The 25,637-nt window shown below is 40.6% G+C and overlaps 1 protein-coding gene and 1 non-coding gene across 3 annotated transcripts in view; both read right to left on the reverse strand.

Moving 5' to 3' along the window:
- Positions 1-25,637, reverse strand: part of SHANK2 (SH3 and multiple ankyrin repeat domains 2) — a 734,882-nt gene that overhangs the window by 615,185 nt on the left and 94,060 nt on the right. For both annotated transcript variants that reach the window (XM_038764461.1, XM_038764460.1), the window contains one exon: positions 18,469-18,703. In XM_038764461.1, the coding sequence (XP_038620389.1) occupies positions 18,469-18,672 (204 nt within the window). In that variant the 5' untranslated portion in view covers positions 18,673-18,703. The remainder of the gene's footprint in view (positions 1-18,468; positions 18,704-25,637) is intronic.
- On the reverse strand, positions 1,063-1,202 carry LOC119944256. Its single transcript, XR_005455752.1, has one exon. It is a non-coding gene; the product is annotated as a small nucleolar RNA SNORA7 (small nucleolar RNA).

Here is a 25,637-nt window from a genome sequence, read left to right on the forward strand (position 1 = left end):
CGCTTGTGAGCCGACTGCATTCCAAACCTCATTGTGGATAATCTGGCCCTGTCATGTGATATGGAGTATGGTTTGGAAGTGATACCAGTGAAACCACTTGGGAACCCGCCTGTGTCTTTTGCAGGAAAAGCAGTTATCAGAGACACATGGAAGGCTGGACACCCCCACAGCTTTAGGGCTCTCAGTTTGAGGCTTGATGCCCTACGGTTACCAAATTCCCTCGATCCCTAAAGCAATCCTGGCTTTCTTAACTCTGGTTTGTACATCTTTGTCTGTTAGGCAATGTACTGCTAAGTAACAGACTTTGGTGATGGAGCTTTTGTCAGGCTTCACAGATGCAGGCTGACACAAAACCTGGAAAAGTGGGGCTTAGTCTGGGATGATCCCCCAAAAGAAGCCTTCCCAGAATAAGCCCCACAATTCCTCATCACCCACTCCCTTCTACATCTCCCTAACTTGCTCCCTTTGCTCTCTCCCCAACCCCCTGGCCCTAACCCCACAGCACTTATGTATATATCTGTAATTTTATTTATTTGTACTGATGTCTGTTTGCCCCATTCTAGACTATGAGCTCCTTGTGGGCAAGGATTGTCACTTAATTGTTGTAAGCACTCTTTCCCAAGTGCTTAGTACAGTACTTACCTTCTTCTGAATGTGGTTCAACTGCACAGGTTTCAGCATATGCTTGAAACATGATTTAACAAATTTATCCTGCTAAACGGTACTCTAATTCCAAGTTATTTCACCTCAAAATGTATTTAACACCCAGGGAGAAACTCTCCATCAGGTCAATTATATTATGCACTTATAACTTTTAGGCAAAGGAGACTTTGTAAGTGCTGGGACACTGATAGGTAAAAAGTCTTGTCTTGTTTTAATGACGTCCAGCCATGCCTGACCCATAGCGACATGGACACATTTCTCCCAGAATGCCCCACCTCCATATGCAATAGTGTATCCAAAGAGTTTTCTTGGTAAAAATATGGAAATAGTTCACTACTGCCTTCTTCTGCACAGTAAACTTGAGTCTTCGCCACTGCTGTCCAGCACAGGTGAGTTTTGACTTGTAGCAGAGATTACCTTCCACTAGCTAGCCACTGGCCAAGCTAGGAATGGAATGGGTATGCCTCTGCTTGACTCTCCCTCTGGTAGTCGAGACTGATAGAGTACTGGAAACTCTCCAGGTGTGACCCTGAGAGGGGAGGTAAAAAGTAGTCTCTCAATAACAGGGCCAATAACATAGTAAAATCAGGGACCAAGCCAGATCTAAGGCCTATGGCTTTCCTCTCTGACTATAAGCTTTTTGTGGGCAGGGAACGCATCTACCAACTCTGTAGTATTGTACTCTCCCAAACCCTTAGTACAGTGCTGTGCACCCAGGAAGTGCTCAGGAAATTCCAGTGGCAGGACTAAGGGGTCTTAATCTTCCCACTTTTCTAGTAATACAGACTCCACTTACATGCTTCAGGGCACTTATCTGTTTATTTATACTGATTTATTTACCCACTTATGTTGAACTATTTACATAAAAGCTCATTCTCTTAATTATTGTTTTGTAAATTCATGTTGGCTTGTCTAAAGATGGGGATTACAAATTATACTTTCATAAATATCCTCTAAGTACCCAGTGCATGCTCTGCTCACAATAAGTGCTCAATAAATTATTTTGACAATGTTCATTACTCAAAAAATCATACACTGGTTTGAGGAAGCAGATTTTTCTTGTTGAGTATCTTTCTTGAAACCAGAGATGGAGGCAGGGTGTGGGGAGGGAGAAGGACATGGACATGGTATTGGTTTGTTTGAACTTGTTCTTTTAAAGTAAAAATTAAAAATTGTGGGGGGTTTTAAGTCCTTACTGTGGGCCAACTACTATATTAAGTGCTGGCGTAGATTCAAGACAATCAGGTCAGACACAGTCTCTGTCCAACGTGGGGCTCACAGACTAAGGTATGGGGAGGGAGAACAGGTATTCAATGCCCATTCTACAAATCAGAAAAATGAGACATAGAAAAGTTAAGTACCTTCCACACACAACATGTAAGTGGTAGAGTCAGGATTGGAACTCAGGTCCCCTGACTCCCAAGGCTCATGTTTTTTCACTACGGTTCTTCCCAAAGCATGTGAGAATTGCAAATTTTCAGGTTGATACTCTTGACTAATACTCCCTTTTTCAGACTTTATATTCACTTTCAACTGTGATCTGTCCCCCAACTGGATTCTTACATAGCTTTAAGCAAAAGAATAAATTAATATACAGTAAATTATTTACCTCTTAAGACTAGACCACCACCCTGGAAATTTTACCATTACCTGCCTGTGACATAAAATATTACCCTAATATTCAGTAGAGGAAGACTCTAAACAGAACTATGCATTGTATGTGTATAAGAATCCTCCCCCACGTCAATGTTGGTCATTGAGGGAAGAATGTGAAATTGTAAATATCAATCAATGGTATTTGAGTGCTTACTGTGTGCAGAGCACCATACTAAGCTCTTGAGAGAGTACAATACTCCAAAGTTGTTGTTCACATTCCCTACCCACAGGGAAGTAGCATGGCCTAGTTGAAAGGGCCTGGATGTCAGAGGACCTGGGTTCTAATTCCAGCTCTGCCACAAATAATTTACCTTCTCTGTCTTAGTTTCTTTATCTGCAAAATGGGAACTTCAGTACCTGTTCTTCCTCCTACTTAGACTGTGATCCCACATGCGACCTGATTAAGTTGTATCTACCCCAGTGCTTGGAACATAGTAAGCTCTTACGTATCATAATCATCATCAAGGAGTTTTCAGTCTAGATTGGGAAAAATCTGCAACTTTTTATAATTTCAAGCAATATACAGCAGACTCAAGTGTGAAGGATCAGGTTCTGGTTGATGGAAGGGGAAGAACTGTTTAAAAATGGTTAAGAAAATAACTACCACTCAGTACTTAATCTGAAATTGCTTTACATTCTTTCACGAGGTTTTTGACTAAGGCATTGTTTAATCAAAGTTAATCCTAACTGATTATTTTTGTGGGAAAAAAAAATCTGGGTTGACAACATTCCTGAAAGATAGGACAGATACAGTCATTGTTTCCATTCTACAAATGAAGCAGAAGTCCAGAGGAGTGAAAGAAGATTCTCTAAACCATATGGCAAACATGAGGTGGAGTTGAAAATAAAACCCGGAACTCCCAGATTCAAATCCAGGTCTTGATCCATCAGGTTAGGCTGTTTGCCAACAAGACGCAGGAAAGGCACAGATGGATCTAACCCAGTACCATAATTTCAAACCAATCAATTAAGTGAGCACCTATAATGTAAGAATATTGTATTAAAGTCTTGGGAGAGTACAACAGAACCAAAAGAAATCTCCCTGCTCCTCTCCCCACCCACTTTTGCGTTTTGGTACTTGTTAAGTATTTATTTTGTGCCAGGCCATATACTAAGCATTGAGACAGGTACAAGATAATCAGGTTGGACACGGTCCATTTTCCACATAGGGCTCACAGCTTTAATCCCCATTTTACTGATGAGGTACCTGAGGCACAGAAAAGTTAAGTGACTTGCCCAAGGGCACCAGGTCAATCAATCAATCAATCAATCGTATTTATTGAGCACTTACTGTGTGCAGAGCACTGTACTAAGCACTTGGGAAGTACAAGTTGGCAACATGTAGAGACGGTCCCTACCCAACAGTGGGCTCACAGTCTAGAAGGTCCTCTGACTCCCAGTCCTGTGTTCTTCCCAATAGGCCACTGCTGCTTCTCCCCTGCTCTGAAGGTATTTACAATCCAATCAGGTTGACAGATGGGCACAATTTTTTTTTTTTTTGCAGATAGTGGAAACCAGAATAAGAACAAAAACAGAACTGGTAGTAACAAAAATGTGGAAGGCTCAAATACATGTAGAAACAGAGCCTGTAATTAGTTTTGTCTTAATGGTATTTGTTAATTGCTTACTATATGTCAAATTATTCTAAGCTCTGGGATGGATACACGCTAATCAGGTTGGACACAGTCATCCTATCCCACACAGGGTTCACAGTCTAAGTGGGAAGGAGAACCATTTTATAGTTGAGGAAACATACACAGAGAAGTTATGGTGACTTGCCCAAGGTCACACAGCAGGCAAGTGGTGGATCCTGAATTAGAACCCAGGTCTTGAGACTCTGAGATCTATGCTCTTTCCACTAAGCCATGCTGCTTCCCAGTGGTTCGGTATATATGATTGATCTCTACATTGACATATAACATACAGACCTACTACAACCTCAATAACCAGATAATATTTCATTAGAACAATTCTACACACCTTGAATGGTTGTTTTTCATCAAAATCAGTAACGCTTTAAGGAATAAATAGCTCAAGGATTTCTTGTTTTTGCTAGAAATCAAGGACCAAAGAAAATAGTTTGGCATACATAATTAATTTCCACTTTAACAAAATCCCAAACTAATGAGAATTTCCTTTTAAGCAGATCAAAATGAAGGGAAGGAAAATCTGGTAGGTAAAGAACAAAAGGCCAACAGTCAAAAAGAACTGAAAGTTAAATTACTGAAAGCTGACTCATTATGAATTATTCTATGAACTGGCAAAGGTGGTTCCTAGTCCTGGGAGCCTTATATATCAACTACTGAACTCTATGGGAGTTTTCTGAATATGGGAAAACTGGGACCAAATGTTAAGTGTTCAGGGAAGTCTGTCCAGATTGAGAATTGTCCAAAATGTAGTAACATGCAGCTTCTGAAAATAGAAGCCTTTGAGAAATATCTTAAGGGGGAGGGAAACCTTAATTTAGATACTGATGGTGGGAGAAAGAGAACTTGGTTCCATGGCCCTCTAGACTTTAAGACTGTTGTGGGCAGGGAATGTGTCTATGAACTCTGTTATACTGTACTCTCTAATGCACTTAATACAGTGCTCTGTACACAGTAAGTGCTCAATAAATACAACTGAATGATTGGTTGATTGACCCAGAGCTTTGAGGAGCAGCATGGCTTAGTGGACAGAGCACGGGCCTGGGAGTCAGAAGGACCTGGGTTCTGATCCTGACTCTGCCACATGTCTGCTGTGTGACCTTGGGCAAGTCACTTAACTTGCCCCATGTGGGACAGGAACTGTGCCCAATGTGATTAACTTTTAACTACCCCAGCACGTAGAACAGCGGTTGACAATAAGGACTGAACAAGTACCATTATTATTTTTATATTTATTAAGAATAATAATATAGTAAATATCCAACAGACTAAGGGTGGCTCTCACTCATAGAAAAACAAGTTCAACTAAGGAACGATCCCTTACCCCAAGCTTTATGAGCCTCTAAGAGCCCAGACATAAAGATTAAGTAATGAAACTCACAATTAGAGAACAAACTACAACCACCGACCACCACAGGACAGCCACAGAAGCCAAGCCAGCACATAAGTGCTGTAACTTCAGCTGTGTAATGAATATTTTCTTCTACAACATGACTTAAATTTCCTTAAAATGGTATTCTGCACAAATGGCAGCTTTTCCTAATGGAATATTATCGTGATACAGTGTTCTATTAATAAAGAATGCATATTTTTCAGGAACCCTTAAAACATAACTGATAAACGCCAATGGTGCAGATAGCAGAGACTGCTAGATATGGCACTAAGGCACACTTTAGCCACTGTGCTGAGGTCATGAATGTATTCTGTATGTAAAACACTTTAGTGCACTTCTTTTGGTGCTGTATCCCTCCTGCCTTCTCACTCATTGTATTTGACACCCTAATCAATCAATAGTATTGAGGGCTTACTGTGTGCAGTGCCTGCAGGTCATAGGTGTCAGGAAGACAGCACTTTGCAAACTGCTAGCAGTAAAATAAATTCCTCAGACCATGTTCACAGTCCTGATGTCTTTGTGCTGGGACTGAAGCTGATCTGGCCTTGATAGGAGACTCCCTATCCATTCACTCTAATTATGTTACAGGAATGGTGCAGTCAAAGACATGACTTTAAAAAGAACACATCCAGAAGTTAGTCTCTAAAAATCATACCCTGAAGTCAATTACTGAATTGACCTGGGATTCTAGTTTGCTCTTAATAACAACTGTGCTAAGTGCTTACTTGTGAACCAAGCACTGTACTAAGTGCTGGGATAGTTATAAACAGACTATATACAGTCCCTTACTCACAGGGGGATCACAGTCTAAGGGAGAGGGAAAATAGGTCTATAATTGCCATTTTACTGAGGACAGAAAAGCTAAGTGACTTGCCCAAGATCACACAGTAAGCAAGTGGCAGAGCTGGAATTAGAACCCAGGTCTCCTGACTGCCAGCTCAGTCAGTCAGTTCAGCCAGTGAGCACTGTGGCTTTGTGATAAGACCATGGGCTGGGGAGTCAGAGGACCTGGGTTCCAATCCTGGCTCCACCACCTGTCTGCTGTGTGACCTTGGCAAATCACATAACTTTTCTGTGCCTCAGTTATTTCATCTGTAAAACAGGGATTAAATCCTCAACTCGAATTTAGATCATGAGCCCCACGCGAGACAGGGACAGAATACAACCTGATTATCTTGTATCTACCCCAGCAGTTAGCTCAGTGCCTGGCACACAGAAAGTGCTTAACAAATACCATTAAAAAAAATACTAGTCCAGCTTCCTCTCTGAACAAAATGAAATATATTTTAGAACAACAAGTTAAAAGAATGCACTTTTCAGCTCCTAGTATTGATGATTTAATGCAGGAAGATAATAGCAGACGTAATTCAAAGAGGAATGATTACCTCATAATATTCACGAACAAAGAAGAAAAGCATAATGGTCTGATATGATAAACTGTTGTTTTTATAATAAAATGCTTAAAAAACAGAATCTGAATAACCTTAATCTTAATCCTAAATGACGACTACAAATCTCTTGATTTGAAATCTCTTGATTTGACCTCAAATCAACTTGAGGTCAAGTATAGCTGGCAACCTGCTTGACATTAATTGAAACATTAGGAGGCTGCAAGCAGCAACTATTGCCAAATGACCTTTAAAGCCGCAAGGATGGAGGTCACAGAAGAGAAGACACTGTTCTTGAGGCAAAGAAAGGTGAATTTCAATAACAGGTGGGTTGTTAGAAGACAATGAACAGGGGTGGGAGAAACTGCTGCAATGAAGTGTACTTTAATACCTATGACAATACGATGTCTGAACTAAAAACATATTTTCTAGCCTCAAAACTGCATACTAAAGAGATCTATTTTAAAGCATGCATTAAAGTAATAAACATTAACCCTTGTTCCAGACAAATGGCACCATAAACAGCCTGATTTTGTTCAAGGTCATAAGTCTTTAACAGTAAGTGGGGGTCCTAAAGGGAATCAATGCTATAGTTATGCTCATTAAATCAGTCTAAATAGCATCAGCCCATCCTGGTACAGTTTCTTCCAGGAAATACTTCAGGTAGAATTTTAAAAAATAAATGCACAGCTCTGTATTAGCACTGCACAACTTTCTTAAACCATGCCTTAAGAAAGCATTAATAGCTGTAAAACTAAGACACATGTTTTGGCGACAGTACCATCCTTCCCTTAAGACTGACACAATATAGTAAAAGTTGTAGAGGAATGGCTTTTAACCAAGGGCCTTTTAAAATAGCTTCTAAATCAAAGAGGTTTGGGGGTTTATTTTGAAAGCATGGGCTATATAGTCTGTGCTACCAACATTGTTCCTTGAAACATTATTAGATTTGCTAGGTCTAGTTCTAAAAGTTCACGTTTGTTGTAATTAGAAACACCACATTAAGAAATACCATGCACTGGTTGCAATCTAATCCGTTTCCGGAAGCTTACGTTTTGCAAGGCAAATATACTATCAGTGATATTGCAGATCTCGGAATACTGTATGCAAGTTTTTGTTCATTAAAACAAAAATGTAGGAAAATAATTATGTAACTATGAGATAGAATTTCAAAATCTATCATCTTGGAAACTCTGGCAACTTCTAATGACCATCATCCTTCTTCCTTGGGACATTAGTGCAGGCAGTCAACTCTGAAAGTGACTTCAGAGCCATGCCAAGGCCATATCTCTGCTTCTGTTTACTTCTTTAGCTTACTTTACATCTAGCTGGGTTTCAGCACCCAGGTGTTACATAGGAATCTGCATGTTGGAGAACATTTTCTGCCTAGCAGAGAAAGGCATGGAAGCCAAGACAATTTCACTCCTTTGAGGCCATCACATCATCTAGTATGAGAGAATCTTTCTTTTTCTGACTTTGGTAGTAACTTCTACAACTTTCCAATGGCTCCTTTTGGCAAATAAACCAAACATCCACCGGGTGTTATGAAAAGAAGGTGCAAAGACTGGACTGGGGGTGTGGGGAGGGAGAAGGGAGGTAATACAGAGGGTGCAGTCAAGGAGGGTTAAACCACATTTATATACAAACTGAAGCACAGAGGCAACAGTGAAAGACTAGATTTCCCATGAGTGCCAATTTCAACTGAACGATAAAGCAGAGTACACAGTTGCTACTGCAGCTGAAAAAAATCTGCTCTAAGCTTTAGAGGGTCTTGTTAAATATGTTTTGAATTTTCTAATACTGTTGCATCTGACAGAACACTCAAACAGCTAAAGCCGCCCAGAGGATTTCAGATCCTTCTTACTGAGTATTCCCTGTGTCAAGTAGTGCCTAACTGCTTGAAGTATTTGCACTTAGAGAAGAAAAAGAAACTTAACTGGATTAATAGTTTTCCTACATTTTTAAACAATATTCTAATTAAATACATGTGATTTAGTGGATGGAAGAAAGGAGGTACCTCACAGATAGAAAATGGCCTAAAGAGGAAATGTTTTTAAATGCTGCAAAATTAGAGAAATATGCTTCCTACCTCCAATCAATTTGTTAATCAAGTGCCTACTGTGTGCACAACACTGTACTAAGCATTTGAGAGAGTACAATATAACAGATTTGGAAGACAAGTTCCCTGCGGTCTAGAAACTCGAACTACAACAGAATCTTAGAGCTTCAAAGTGGTAGTAGTAGATTTATAAAGCACTTACTGTATTCAAAGCACTGTTCTAAGTCCTGGGAGACAATACACCAATGGAAAGAGATAGGGTCCCTGTCCCTCAGGTACTTAAAAAAAAGTTCATAGAGGTCATGGACCTTCTCTCTGCCTCCCAGGAGATGCATACCTAAAGCCTCCAAGGTAAAGGAATTTGAACATTGTGCTAGGCATGAGAAATGATGGGGGATTGATCTGCAGTGCCCAAAGCAGCTTGAGAGGTCAAGACGGATCAGGACAGTGTTTAGCTTCTTGTATTTGGCCATAGGGAGGTCATTGATGACCTTAGAAACTGCAGTCTTGGTGGAGTAAATAAGGTGAAATTCTGAATATATTTGGTCAAGAAGAGAGTTTTTGGAGAGGAAATGAAGGCAGTGGAGACATACACCCCATTCCAGGAGTTTGGATAGGAATGAGGGCAGGGAGAGGCGGGGTGATAACCGAAGTGGGCTGTGGGACTGAAAGGAAGCATTTTCAGAGTGGGGAAAAACAGAGCAGGTATGAAAGCAGAGGGCAAAGAGGGTAAAAGAGTGAGAGGTTTTAGGTAGCAATGTGGTTGGGAGAAGAGTAGGAGTGATTTCAGGAGGTAAAAAGGGGAGTATGGGCTGAGAGACAGCTGGTGAGGCAATTAGAAAGCAGTTAGTCAGTTGTATTTATTGAGTGCTCACTGTGTGCAGAGCACTATATTAAGTGCTTGGGAGAGTACAATATTACAATAAATGGACATATTCCCTGCCCACAACAAGCTTACAGTCTATGGGGGAGATAAACATTAATATAAATAAAGAGGAGAGAGTGAGAGATTTCTTGGAAAACAGTAGAGAGCTGAGAGACCAGAGGAGTGGTGAGAGGTGAAAGGGAACTTGGAGGCACTCACACCTGATCAATCAATGATATTTATTGAGCACTCACTGAGTGCACAGCACTGTACTAAGTGCTTGAAATTTTACAATGGTTTCAATCACAGTAAATAGTGAGGTCATTGGAGATTAGGGAGGAAGACAGTGAGAGGACTGAAGGCTTTAGGAAGGAGTTGAAGGTTTGGAAAAGTTGGTGGGTGATATAGGCATTGGAGGCAACGAAGGACAAATAGAGTTGCGAGTGGAAGAAAGAGCTGTGATATCAAGACAGTTCATTTGTAATGGCTGGTCAGTCTGGATCTCTGCCAACTCCATGCAGACACCTGTGAGAAAGAGTAGAGGAAGAGCACCATGGCAGTGATTTAGAGCTGGTGGGGGATGTGCAGGAACAATAAAGCCATAGGAGAACAAGAATTGAGATCGTTGGGGACAGCAGAGTCCCTGTACTTCCACATCTAGGGTGGACTGACATTACTGAGCAACTTCTATATTCAAACCACTGAATTCATTTCTGGGGAAGAGTACAGTAGAAAAGAAATCTTTTAAGGTCCCTGGCCCTCACAAAGACTCACAAACTAAGAATAAGAGGGAAAGTGATGAGGAAAGTGATTGTCATACAAGGAAAAACTGTAAGCTCCTTGGGCAGGGATCGTGTCTTGCAGCACCAACATACTCTTCCAAACACTTACCCTATTGCTCTGAACACAGTATGTAGTCAATACATATCACTAAGTGAAATGATAAAAACACCAAAACATAAGAAAACCAAAAAAAGTGCTCATTTAAATAACATATAAGGGAGACATTTTATTTATTTTAATCTCAGTGGTACCTAGTAGTTGCTGACATTTTTCTTTAGCGGCACCATATTTGAGGCTTTGGAGTACTTTTTCAGAGAATATTAGTTCTTAAAAGCATTTTTAGTGTGTGAAAAGTTCACAAAAATCTTCCATCATCAATAAAATGTCCTTTTCATTTACAGTTTTGAAATGCATAAAATGGTCTTTGTGCCATTTTAGTTATTTTCTCCCCTATGTTTTTTAGTCATTTCCCCACCCACATTTGACATGGAAGCCAGCCTTGCAACACAAATTTCCTCTTGCTAATGAAGAAAAAAAAAAAGTTCTCAGGTTTTTTAAACAACCTCTACAACTACCAGTGATTTCATTCATTCATTCATTCAATTCAATCGTATTTATTGAGAGCTTACTGTGTGCAGAGCACTGTACTAAGCACTTGGGAAGTACAAGGTGGCAACATATAGAGATGGTCCCTACCCAACAACGGTCTCACAGTCTAGAAGAGGGAGACAGACAACAAAACAAAACATGCGACAGGTGTCAAAATCGTCAGAAGAAACAGAATTAAAGTTATGTGCACATCATTAACAAAATAAATAAAATAGTAAATATGTACAAGTAAAATAAATAGAGTAATAAATCTGTACAAATATATACAAGTGCTGTGGGGAAGAGAAGGAGGTGGGGCGGGGGGGTGGGGAGGAGGAGAGGAAAAAGGGGGCTTAGTCTGGGAAGGCCTCCTGGTGGAGGTGAGGTCTCAGTAGGTCTTTGAAGGGAGGAAGAGAGCTAGCTTGGTGGATGTGTGGAGGGAGGGCATTCCAAGCCAGGGGAAGGACAAGGGCCAGGGGTCGACGGCGGGACAGGCAAGAATGAGGTACAATGAGGAGGTTAGCATCAGAGGGTGCGGGCTGGGCTGTAATAGGAGAGAAGGGAGGTAAGGTAGGAGGGGGCGAGGCAGAGATGGTAACATGTCTACAAATTTGCATGCAATACTGCCCCACCTATGGTCTACATCCTCAAAATTAGGGGGAACATAAGCCTGACAGATACCTTAAAACCCAGACCCGAATGACAGACCTGGAGCACTAGAATAACCAAAAGCAAACTGTACAAGATAATGATCTAGTCTATTCTCAAAAATTTCCCATAAGGAATATACCATAGCCTTCCTTGTGGTGAAATTGATTTTTTAATGGTATTTGTTTAGTGTTTACTATGTGCCAGGTACTGTCCTAAGAGTTGGGGAAGATGCAAGATAACCAGGTTGGACCCAGTCCAAGTTCCACATGGGGCTCACAGTCAAACCCCATTTTACAGTTGAGGTAATTGGGGCACAGAGAAGTGAAGTGACTTCCCCAAGGATACATAGCAGAAAGGCTGCAGAGTCAGGATTAGAATCCAGGTCCTTCTGACTGCCAAGCCTGTGCTCTATCCACTAGGGAACACTGCTTCTCTGCTCTATCCATTAGGCAACACTACTTTTCATGCTGCTTACTGATGAGCAATAAGGTCAAGGTGAAAACAACTTTTAACTTAGAGCCTCCAGAAACCCACATTTTAACAGTTATTTTTTGCCAGAATTCATGAGATAATCAGATGAAAAAAAACCATTTGATACAATTTCAAACTCCTTTGTTTATGTAATTTTACTCAAAAACTTCCTTAATCTTTAAGCTAAAATACTAGGATAAATGAGTGACTGTCCTCAAACATCTCTGTTAAATGCAGGTCAAGGAAAATCAACACTAGAGGATTTAATCACACCGTGCAAGCAGCACTGCAATCAACTTCACAAGCCAAGCTGCAAAGTTCTAGCTCACTTGCTATTTCATGCCTCTCATATGAATTAAGAATTGGGGGTTTCTAGCAGAATTTTTTGAGAATATAACACATAGTCCCTGGGAATGGGATACCTTATGTCTTTTCAATATGGTTTTATTAAGCCTTAACATAATAATAATAATAATAATAATAATAATAATAATAATAATAATAATGAGGGTGGCAGTTGTTAAGCACTTGCTATATGCCAAGCATTTTTCTAAGTGCTAGAATAATGATGGTATTTGTTAAGCACTTACTACGTGCAAAGCACTGTTCTAAGTCCTGGGCTAAATACAAGGTAATTAGGTTGTCCCAAGTAGGGCTCACAGACTTAATCCCCATTTTACAAACGAGGTTACTGAGACACAGAGAAGTTAAGTGACTTGCCCAAAGTCACACAGCTGAAAAGTGGCGGAGCTGGAATTAGAATCCACTACCTCTGAATCCCAAACCCATGCACTTTTCACTAAGCCACGCTGCTTCTCCGTAAATTCCTCTGACATAGTTGAAAAGACACTGTGACACTAACTCAAAAGTATTTCTTACATTACCTCTCTGCCAGAGACTAGCTGAGCCCATTTTGAGATCACAACTCCTCCATCTTATACCCCTCCTAATCGCCACTTGAGCACTTCCCCTCCTCACCCTTGGGTTAAAAACTCTCCATCACCTCGCCCCCTCCTACCTCACCTCCCTTCTCTCCTTCTACAGCCCAGCCTGCACCCTCCGCTCCTCTGCCACTGCTAATCTCCTCACCGTGCCTCGTTCTCTCCTGTCCAGCCGTCAACCCCGGGCCCATGTCATCCCCCTGGCCTGGAATGCCCTCCCTCCACACATCCACCAAGGTAGCTCTCTTCCTCTCTTCAAGGCCCTACTGAGAGCTCACCTCCTCCAGGAGGCCTTCCCAGACTGAGCCCCCTCCTTCCTCTCCCCCTCCTCCTCCTCTCCATCCCCCCCGCCTTACCTCCTTCCCCTCCCCACAGCACCTGTATGTTTGTATGTATTTATTACTCTATTTATTTTATTTGCACATATTTATTCTATTTATTTTATTTTGTTAATATGTTTTGTTTTGTTCTCTGTCTCCCCCTTCTAGACTGTGAGCCCACTGTTGGGTAGGGACCATCTCTATATGTTGCCAACTTGTACTTCCCAAGCACTTAGTACAGTGCTCTGCACACAGTAAGCACTCAGTACGATTGAATGAATGAATGAATCATCATCATCAATCGTATTTATTGAGCACTTACTGTGTGCAGAGCACTGTACTAAGCACTTGGGAAGTACAAGTTGGCAACATATAGAGACAGTCCCTACCCAGCAGTGGGCTCACAGTCTAAAAGAATGAATTAAGAATGAATTAAGAATGAATGAATGAATTAAGTATTCTCTACATCCAGTAGCACCTACGTACGTACCTTACCTACCATATTATTTGAACACCAACTCAGGACATAGCTCCCATTCTTTCTTCCTCTTATCTGTAATTTACATTAGCATCTGTCACCCCACCTAGACTGAATGCTACTTGAAGGCAGGCATAACTACAAATTATTTTGTACTCTCTCAAGCACCTAGTATAGTGCTCTGCACATAAAAACAATACTCCAAAAATATTACTAATTGAGGAATCGCCACGTTGTGTTGTAAAAAACTATCACTAACACAGTACTGGTCGAACTGCATATATAAAACCAAAGATGTAAAAAGAGTAAATAGGACAAGTTCTGCTACAAACTCTTGCATTTGGCCTTGGGCAACCAAGCATCACTCTTAGTAGCCTCTCTACTGAGGTTATAATAATGATGATGGTATTTGTTAAGTGCTTACTATGTGCCAGGCACTGTACTAAGTGCTGGGGTGGATACAGGCAAATCAAGGTGGACAAAGTCCCTGTCCCACAAAGGACTCACAGTCTTCATCCCCATTTTACACCTGAGGTCACTGAGGCACAGAGAAGTGAAGTAGCTTGCTTAAGGCCACACAGCAGAGAAGTGGTGGGGCCGGGATTAGAACCCATGATCTGACTCCCAGGCCGGTGCTCTATCCACTACGCCATAAGAGACTACTTTAAGAAAAAGCGATCCCTTTATTCATGGATATACAGATTGATTGTTCATATTAAATAATTGCTCAACTTTCCCTGTCAACTATCCAGACCGGCTGTTACACTACTCTTTCATATCCCAATGCCACTTTAATATAATTTCCATAAATTTTACATCACAATGGTCTTGGCTTTAAAATGCTGTGCTGCCACAGAGAAGCCCTTAGTCCAGTGCACTCAAACTGTTCCGATTCTCCCACCAATGAGGTTTCTCCCACCAATGAGCTCACGTCCTACTGTGCTCTTCATTACCATCCAATGCCATTATATTCCTCCATGGAAGAGAAAGCATCCACTTCCCCTGAAATCCTAATCTGTTGTTATTGCTGCATTGTAATATGGTCTCTGAAGATTTGAAGTGATGCTGCCCTTATAATTAAGTTGTAATGACATCATCAAGAACTCTCCTTACATTTGTAATCTCTCTACCATTATCAATCACTTCCCAGCCATAACAAAATTTTACAAAGGCCTGTTTAATCCTAAAAGCTTTGTTAAAAACTGGAGACTGGAGAACTACTGAAAAGAATTGGGTGATTTTGTTATGAGCCTTTTCTGGAAATTTACTTCCTAAATTTTATTTCCTTGGAATTTTTTTAGGCTATAAAATGTCCTTAAATTTGGACTTGTGCTATCAGTACATGACTGAAGACAGAATTAAGATCTTTTTGGACTTGTGAAAGAAAAGCATGAGAGCTATCTTTTTAGGATAACACCTGCTTTTGAGGGTCTATCCAATAAAGATTTCCTTATTTCAGCTTGCTTGAGGCCAAACAATCTAATTTGGCCTAACCTAACCAAAACATATAAATTGCATTAAAAGCCTTAGTTAAGGACTGCAGATAATATATTCACTATGAGCCATAACCCTCTGTCTACCACCCCAAACACGTAACCTACCCTGATCAAAATCATGACATCTCTGCAAGCCTAGAACAGCAGTGAATAATAATAATAATAACAGTGATATTGTTAAACATTTATTATGTGTCAAGCACTAAGGTGCATATAAGATTATCAGGTTGGACACAGTACCTGTCCCACAAGGGATTCACAGTTTAAGTGGGAGGGATTACGGGTAATGAATCTCTATTTTACAGATGAAGAAACTGAGGCAGACAGAGTGAAGTGACTTGCCCAAGGTTACACAACAGGCAGGTAGCAGAGCCAGGACTAGAATAGGTCCTCTGACATCCAGTCCCCGGCTCTTCCCATGAGACCATACGGCTTATTTACAGGAAATATTCCGAAACCATTTCAAAGCTATGGATGGATCATTTATGGGACTTTATCTTGGCAGATTTCTACCAGTATGTACACAAGCCAGGGTATTTTGTTTTGGTCACACCTCCAGGCACACTCAACCCCCGTCTCTTCCAGCGACCTCTACGTAGGCCAGACCAGCCTAAACCTGAGAAGCAGTATGCCTAGTGGATAGAACATGGGCCTGAGTGTCAGAAGGACTTGGGTTCTAATACTCTCTGCCACTTACCTGCTGTGTGACCGTGGGCAAGTCACTTAACTTCTCTGTGCCTCAGTTACCTCATCTGTAAAACAGCAGTTGAAAGTGTGAGCCCCGCGTGGGACAGGGATTGTGTGCAAATCTGATCGGCTTGCATCTGATTGGTTGCATCTGATTGGCTGTAGAGAAGCAGCGTGGCTCAGTGGAAAGAGCCTGGGCTTTGGAGTCAGAGGTCATGGGTTCAAATCCTGCCTCTGCCAATTGTCAGCTGTGTGGGCAAGTCACTTCACTTCTCTGGGCCTCAGTTCCCTCATCTGTAAAATGGGGATTAAGACTGTAAGCCCCTGGTGGGACAACCTGATCACCTCGTAATCTCCCCAGCGCTTAGAACAGTGCTTTGCACATAGTAAAGCGCTTTATAAATACAATCATTATTATTACTGTTATTAAGTGCTTAACAAATACCATAAAAAAGCCCTGAGGGCAAGGGTAGAGAGGCTCAGAGGCTGCTCTTGCTGAGAGGGATTAGAGAGTTCCCAGGGAGAAACTATTCTGGGCTTGCACCAAGAGGTAGTTAAGCAAAAGGGGCCTCACCTCTAAGACAGGGTGAGGGGCTAGTATAAAACAGTGACTATATCTACCGTAGCTGTTGCTGCTCTTACTTGGGTCCAACAATAGGTGACTCTGGCCAAACTCTGCAATTCTCACAATATGAACTGTTCTGAAAAAAGGTGGGATTTGGGGGGGGGGCATCAAGTTATCCCTAATGACCTTGACTTGTGCCAGAAGGTAATGGAGGCAAAGCAATGAAATGTACAGTCTTCCAAAATTCTGTTGTTAGAAGTCATTGTGCCTTAGGCTACAGAAAGCCAAAACAGGCCATTATTGCATTCCAAAACATTCCAAGTGGAGAAGTAAAGAGTAAGGCTGCCTGTGGCACTGAACTCTGACAGTAGGAGTTAGAGATGGGGAATGCTGGAAAGGAGAATTACTTATTCCTTTTGGCATAATAATGAATAATACTAGTAATACTAACATTAGGGAAGCAGCTTGGCCTGGTGGAAAGAGCCCAGGCCCGGGAATCAGAGAACCTGGGTTTTCATCATGGTTCTACCATCTGACTGCTGTGTGACCTTGAGTAAGTCACCTAACCTCTCTGTGCCTCAGTTTTTTCATCTGTAAAATAGCAATTTAAAACCTTTAATCCCTCCCACTCAACCCGCGAACCCCACGTGGGACAGGGATCATGTCCAACCTGACTGTCATTTATCTACCCCAGTGCAGTTAAATACAATTAGTGTCATTACTATTATTATGATTAATACTGTACTTAGTGCAAAGAAAGGCCTATTTTTTCAATGCATGAAATGAATAGCGTTGCTTGTAGAATCAAATAAATAATTCATTAGTCATCTCTCCACACAAACAGAAGTAACAGGAGGCAGGTAGTGAGTTTGGGAGGGCAGATATAACATCAGACCACACTACTCCGCCCATCTTCAAAACCCTACTAATATCATGCCTCCTCGAAGAGGCTTTCCCAGACAAATCCCTCATTCTCCCTGCCACCATTTGCCCTCCCTTCTGGACTGACTGTGCCCTTGGGTCTTTACCCCTTAAGCAACTGATATTGCCCCATTCTCAGAGCACTTATGTACACATCCTTAGACTCTGGCGCTTCCCTTATCTGTAATTTATTTCAATGACGGTCTCCCTTTGTAGACTGTAAGACTGTTGTGGACAAAGATTATGCCTACCAACTCAATTATATTGTAACTTCCCAAGAGCTTAATCCAGTGTTCTGCACATAGTAAGTGCTCAAAAAACACCACTGAATGATTGATAATGAGTCCAGGAGAACTACATGATGAGATTTCTACCACTATTCAATCAGGGGGCAATGGCCACACAAAAACGCAAGTATCCAGAGGTTGTAGTGCCTCAGTTACATAGAGACCTTTATAATTTCAAAATCTGGCATGTAGTAAGGTACCCTGGACACAGAAAACATTCAGTAAATATCATTCATTGATTGACTGATTTTATACATTGTTGTTTTGGGGGAAGTGTACTTTGCAGCCAATGTGTCCTGGGATCCCCTAAAAGAGGAAACATGGTTTTCTTTCTCAAACTATCTTCAGGATCGTAACCTAAAGCAAGTAGATGTCCCTTTAGCTCGGAGTTGATTAAATGATTTGTTTTTGCATCCTATATGAAAGTCACTAGGTAAAAGTCACATTTCACTCAATCGTATTTATTGAGCACTTACTGTGTGCAGAGCACTGTACTAAGCACTTAGACTAAGCACTTCCTACATTTATAGGAACAAATTCAAAGTGGAAAAGTAGATACCCAAAACCCAATTTGGGAGGAGAGGGGATGTCCTAATATAACCACCCTTACCGTCTGCTGTAGATCATGAATGATTATTCGTATAACCAGTGTGTTATTCTGATTTTCTTCTGTTTTCGTGTTTGGTTTCCCAGCAGTGGCCCGGATTGTGTCATAGATGGTTTCTTCTTTGGAGCTATCTGATTCTGATTCCACTGAATAATCAGAAAAGCTTTGGGCCATATCATCTTCACTTGAAGTCGGACTGCGAGGCATCGTTGATTCCCGTTAGCTGGTATGCCACTGGCTGAGAACAAAGCATGAGGAAGAAAAAGAAACAAGATAAATCAGAGCTATTAGGGTTCAAACCTGATTCGGATGCTGATCATCCATCAATAGTGTTTACAAAGTGCTTACTCTGTGCAGACTGCTGTACCGAGAGATTGGGGAAGTATAATACAATAAACTTGGTAGATACAATCCCTGCCCACAAGGAGCTTACAGTCTAGAAGGGTAGGCAGACATTAAAATAATAATGCCCAGAAAGTAAACCAGTATAAATACCAAACACAGAATAGCCATAGCTCATTCACGTGCAGGGAATGAGGAAATCCCCCAAATAATATCATCTGACACCATTATGATAATAATTAAAAAATAATAATAACTGCTGTGGGGATCAGGGAAGGCTGTGTACTTAGGAGCTTAGGGAGTGAGGTTCCAAGGGCATAGTTGCTTCAGTAGGGAGAGAAATAGGGTAGGGTGATGAGAGATTAGACAAGGAAGGCTTCCTGGAGGAGATGTGATCAAGTGTTCTGTCCATTCTTCCTCCTACTGGGTGTTTTCCCAGTGTGTTTCTCTGGCCAAAAGTCACAGAGGCTCCTGTAATTCTCTACAGGGAAAAGAAAATCTGGCGATCACTGCTAACAGAGCACATTAGCATTAGCTTATAAGATCCCTGAGGGAGAGAATCTGTGTTTTGCTTATGTTGAACCCTCCCCCAAGCATTTAGTATAATGCTTTGCAATCACTAAGTACTCGATAGCTACCATTGACTTATGGAAAGGAAACAGACAGAATGCATGTTCAAGAGGGGTACTACATGGTCACTGGGACCTGCTGTCGCTCAGTCTGTGGCTACTTTCTGAGAGTCATCTTCAATATCAAAAATGCCTCCTTTTTTCAGGGGCAGAGCAGAGTTCCAGAGGAGTACCAGAGGAAAATAACTCTAGCAAACAAGACTCTTACTGAGATTGATACTGGAATTATTACTTTAAAGCAACTGTGAAGATGAGAGCCTGCTTTAACTTTGAAAGATTGAGCCTCCTTCTCCCCACAAATCATGGCTCTTTGGTGTTCTGCTATATCTGTGTTCAGGTGCCCCTGATTTCCCAGTCTCCCTACAGGTGAAGAGAAAGCCAGGCTTTGAGCAGGTCCATTGATAACCATTTTTTTTTCATTTATGAGGAAAGTGAACTCCTATAACATTGACTTTACACCTCCAGTTATTTCAGTTCTGGATGCAACAGAGAAGCTTCATGGGGAAGTAGGGAAGTGAAGAACATTGGGTAGGGACTGGGCTGAAGTTCAACACTTTGGTGAAAGCTATTACGGGCCAGAGCTAACAGAGGAGAAAGGGAACCTCAGTGAGCCCTCAGGAGATCTCCCACATCTACTTCGGTAGAGGCAATCTCTCTTCCCATCTACAGTCTTGCATTTCTTCTTGCTTGCAAGACATCTTCACATGGATGACCACCAACCCCTCTAGTTCAATATATCGAAAGCAGAATTACTCATCTTCCCTCCCAAATCCTGTTCCGTCCTCCACCTAACTTTTCCACCTCAGATGACATACCACTATCTGTTTCCAGATTCTGACACCTTGTCATTATCCTTGATTACTAGCTCTCAACTTTAGTTTGTTATTAAGTCTGCAACCTTGTCATTATCCTTGACTCCTAACTCTTAAATTTAAATTTAGTTTGTTGCTAAATCCTCTGTGACTTTTCCTATATAAAAATTTCCCAGATCTACGCCTTCCGCTCACCAAAGAGCTAGTCTAGGTAACATTATATACCAGCATGTCAACCTCCTCACTGGTCTTCATGCCTCCAGCCTTGTCCCTATTCAGACAATATTTACTTTTCTGCTCAGATCTTCTATCAAACATGAACCTCTAAAGGCTCTCAACATTAAACCCTGATCTCTGACCACTGACTTTAAAAGGACCCTCTCTCTCTCTCTCTCTCTCTCTCTCAACATTCCACTCTTTCCCTATTATCCCTCAGCTCACACCCTCCATTCCTCCCAAGCTTTTCTCATTGTGCCTTGCTCTTCCACAGTTCACAGCCTTCCATTGCATATTCGTCAGACTACAGCTCTCCCTATCTTCAAAACTTTTCTGAGATCACTTTTCCTCCCGAAAGGTATTCCCCAATTATTTTTTTCTCCTAAGGTCATATCTTCCCAACTATTATCTTGTCTTGTTTGCACTATTTCAGGCATTCCTCATTCATAACCTCTCATACCACTTTTGACCATATCAATTTATATGTTCTATTTGAGCACACCTTTTTGTAAATGATTTTAGTGTCAATCTCTCCCACTGGATTGTAAACTCCTTGTGGGCAGGGATAGTAACTTCTACTGTATTCACCCATGTAGTTAGTACTGTGCTCTGTACATAGTAGGCATTCAATCCTGGTCATTTAACTTCTTTGGGCATCAGTTTCCTTGACTGTAAAATGGGGATTCAATACCTGTTCTCCCTCCTATTTAGGCTGTGAGCCCTTTAGGAGACAGACCCTTTGTCCTACTTGATTAACTTGAATCTATCCCAGTAGACAGAACAGTGTTTAATAATGAACACTTAACAAATGCCATTAAAAAATAGTATTGATTGATTGATTGCAACTCTGTCATGGAAAACGAAAAAGGTCAGGGCTCATTCTAGCAAATAATTTCTGGAAGGAAGAGAGGGATTCAGAACTTTTTTTTAAATCAATCTGTTTGAGGCCAAGTAAAATTATCTGGGTTATTAATTTAAAACAAAACAAATGGAAAGCCAACTTCAGGATTGACTCCTTATTCTTAACACAGATCAACCTGGTTCCCAAGTCTGAGCTTCTGAAATAATACACACAGAATCCGTCTTTCGTTAAATAACATACTGCTTTTCATTAGTTGAAAAATCAGTCAATGAACAACTGTTAATTCCAAGAGTACTGAGCACGAACAATCTCCATAGGGAGCATTTCCTTGTCTTTCTGCTTCACTAAACTGCAGGATAACAACTCTCTGAAGTGCAGTAAGTCAACATAACTAACTCGAAAAAGTAGAAACACCTTCCGGCTTGAAATTTATCCAAACATAAACCTCAAAAAATCATTCAAAATGCAGTAGTTAAGAATAAAGTTTGTAGGGAAAAAATTCACCAAAGTATATTAAAAACTAGTGCCCCAAAATAGCTTTGGAAAGAATGGGATTTCCTGCTGTTTCATAACAAAACTGAATAAGTATCTTAAATTTGCAGTGAATCCTTGTTAATGACTATTTCATTCTAAGCCTATTTTATGCACACATGACAATGCAGTAACAAATATTTTTATGCTCTTATTGTTATGGAATGGTTTTTCAACTGTAAAATGATCCATCCATTAAGCTTTATTTCTCACCCTGGGTTTTTGAACATCTGGCAAAACTATATCAATTTTTCAACAAAACCTATCCACTACCCAGTTAATGTTAAGTTAACTAAGTTCTTTGAACAATAAAATGTACCCATCATAAGTGATGACCAAGTAGTTGTGTCAGGATGTTGTGCCTGAGCCATTTATTTTAAAATTTTCCTATTAAATATATTTCCAAGAAGATAAAATTCAAGTTTATAAGATTGTATGGCTCAAAGGGGCCAGAAACACAAAAAGTGTGACAAGCTGAGTATATTTACCGTATTCATTCAATCGTATTTATTGAGCGCTTACTGTGTGCAGAGCACTGTACTAAGCGCTCATACCATATCTTTTCTCTGTGCAATTTCATTAGGTTGTTCTGCTATGACTTCACATTAAGAATCAAGTTTAACACACTTCATCAAAATAAATTATAAGTTCAGAGTGGTAAAATTACTAACTTTTTTATCCATTTGAAAATAAGCTATGAAAAATGATGACAAAACTTAGACCCATGTCTTGGGCTAGTGCCAACAGCCCAAGGAGAAGATGACCAAGAAAGTAACTTTAATGAAATAAAAGAAACACCAAAAGATAAATGAAAGCAAAAGGTATTTGAAAAAACAGGTTAACCTGCCTCTGAAGATTTCTCCTCACTCTGCTGAAGCAGTGGCAGACCACACGCTGACCCTCCCTACCAACTGGCTAGCCAAGCTGTCTTGCTGGTAACACCTTTTCACAACATTATCCGGGGTACCTATGCCAACATGCCTTATCCCATCTCTGCAGGAATGCCAGAAACAGCGGTGGAAGCATTGGCAGCAGCAAGCCACCTCCACAGAATGGAGAACACTAGGAAGGCCAAACCACTGTGGCAGTTACTGAAGCTGTACTGACACTATTGAAATTCTATGCTGCCATATACACCTAAAGCTCAAATCTCAGCTCTTCTAGCCATAATGCACTACTGCATTTTAAATTTTCTTTTATTTATATTTAGTACTTCAGTTTTTGTATAATGCATTTCATTCTTAAAGTGCTTTCACAATACTTTTCTTGTTTTTGCCCTCCCAACTACCTTACAAAGTAGAAAACCAAAACTCCTGCCTAAATGGTCTTAATTTTCTGAATAACAGATGACTCTTCCTAAACAGTAATGGATAGTGAACCTGTTTTAGAAAATCTCACTTCAGGGAAGTCATTTTTAAAAAGAAGCAATCTTAAGAGAAGCAGAGTGGCCTAATGAAAGAGCACAGTCCTGGGAGTCAGCAAATCTGGGTTCTAATCCCAAGTCGATCATTTGCCTGCTCCGTATTCTTGGGAAAGTCACAACTTCCCTGTGCCTCAGTTTACTCATCTGTAAAATGGGGATTAAATACTTTTTCTCCCTCTACCTTCAACTGTGAGCCCTATATGGTATAGGAATTGGGCCTGATCTGCTCATTTTATATCAACCTTAGCTCCTAGTACAGTATTTGGTGCATTGTAAACATCATTAACATTACCATCAAGTAATAGTTCAAAATGCATTCTAGACAGTGCCTCAACAGAGAGAAAAAAAGGGAAGTGGAATATATCAACTGGAGAAATAAAGAAATGTGTGGGTTTATTCACATACAGAGATTTCTCCTCTAAAAGGTAAGGGATACATTTCAGCTCTTCCGAAAAGAAATTTGATGTTTTTCCCCATTAGACCAATTCCACTTCAATCACCACTTACAATGTTTAAATAGGAAAAACAAACAACCCTCAGGAAGAAAAACTAGCTATTAAGACTTCTTCAGGGATTCAGTGTTAACCTTGAACTATATGACCCCAGGCAAGGGTAGAGTTCTTTCCATAGGTTACGCCTTACAATAAAATCCAAAAGTCAATAACTATGTTCTCAGAATGAGCAAGAGCAGAATATAATGTTAAGGGGTGGGGGAGCTCCTTTTTTTTAGCCAACTCAAAATGCAGAACACTAAAGGGTCTGCTTAAAAATGGTATTGAACATAAATGATGCAGTGTTTGAGAACCTCCTGCCTTAAGAGCACATGTATTTTTGTATTACAACTTTGAAGGCAGGAATCATCCATGTCACTCATTCCCAACATTCCAAGTCATCTAAACACATCAGCCATCTCTAGAGCTTGTATCTCCTTATACTCATTCCCAGCACTTAAGTATATATGTTTATTCAATTGTTCATTTTGAGTACTCTGCTGCTCTGTCTTCTGCTTTGCGTTATGCACCTGGATCTGCATTAAGCACTTGAACTCCACTCACAGCATATATATATATACACATTATACATATACATGTATATACTATACATACATATATATTATACACAGTATAACATAAATACATAATGTATATAATGTATATGAAGATATATTCATTTATTCAATCATATTTGAGCACTTACTGTGTGCAGAGCACTGTACTAAGTGCTTGGGATGCATAGCACTGTACTAAGTGCTTGGGAAGTACAAGTTGGCAACATATAGAAACGGTCCCTACCCAACAATGGATATCTCCTTATACCCTTTTTCCCCAATCTGTAATTTACTTTAATGTCTATCTAGCACTGTAAACTGCAAGCTCCTTCAATCAATCGTAAATATTGAGTACTCTTCGTAGGCAGAAATTGTGCCTACCAACTCTACTGTTTTGTACTCTCCCAAGCACTTACTGCAGTGCTTTGCACATGGTAAACACTCAATAAACACTATTGATTGATTGAAAATATATTTAGGACTGTTTCCCATTAGCGTGCAAGCTCCATGTTGGCAGGGAATGCATAATAATAATAAGAATGATGGCATTTATTAAGCACTTACTATGTGCAAAGCACTGTTCTAAGCGCTGGGGAGGTAACAAGGTGATCAGGTTGTCCCATGGCAGGCTCACAGTCTTAATCCCCATTTTACAGATGAGGTAACTGAGGCACAGAGAAGTTAAGTGACTTGCCCAAAGTCACACAGCTGACAATTGGTGGAGCGGGATTTGAACCCATGAACTCTGACTCCAAAGACCATGCTCTTTCCACTGAGCCACGCTGCATCACTTGCTTGTTTTATTAATAATAATTAATAATATTTATGGTATTTGTTAAGCACTTAACTATGTGCCAGGCACTGTACTAAACACTGAGGTGTATACAATCAGGTTGGACACAGTCGCTGTTTCACGTGGGGCTCACAGTCTCAATCCCCATTTTCCAGATGAGGTAACTGAGGCCCGGAGAAGCAAAGTGACTTGCTCAAGGTCACACAGCAGACAAATGGCGGAGCCAGGATTAGAACCCATGACCTTCTGGCTCCCAGGCCCATGCCCTATCCACTATGCCACACTGCTTCTCTAGTTATTCTTCCTAAGACTTTGCTCCCAGTGGACACTCAATATTACTATAATCCTCATGCATACAGTCAAACCATCAGCAGCAATTTCTTTGAACTGACAGCTTTACCACTGATTTTCAGTTACGTATTTTAACCGACAGATGTCACTAACATTATGACATTTTTTCCTTAGTTCTCGGGAATTCATGGATGAACTCAATTATAAAAGGCACATAATTGATTT

The sequence above is a fragment of the Tachyglossus aculeatus genome, chromosome 22, assembly GCF_015852505.1.
Source record: "Tachyglossus aculeatus isolate mTacAcu1 chromosome 22, mTacAcu1.pri, whole genome shotgun sequence".
NCBI lineage: Eukaryota > Metazoa > Chordata > Mammalia > Monotremata > Tachyglossidae > Tachyglossus > Tachyglossus aculeatus.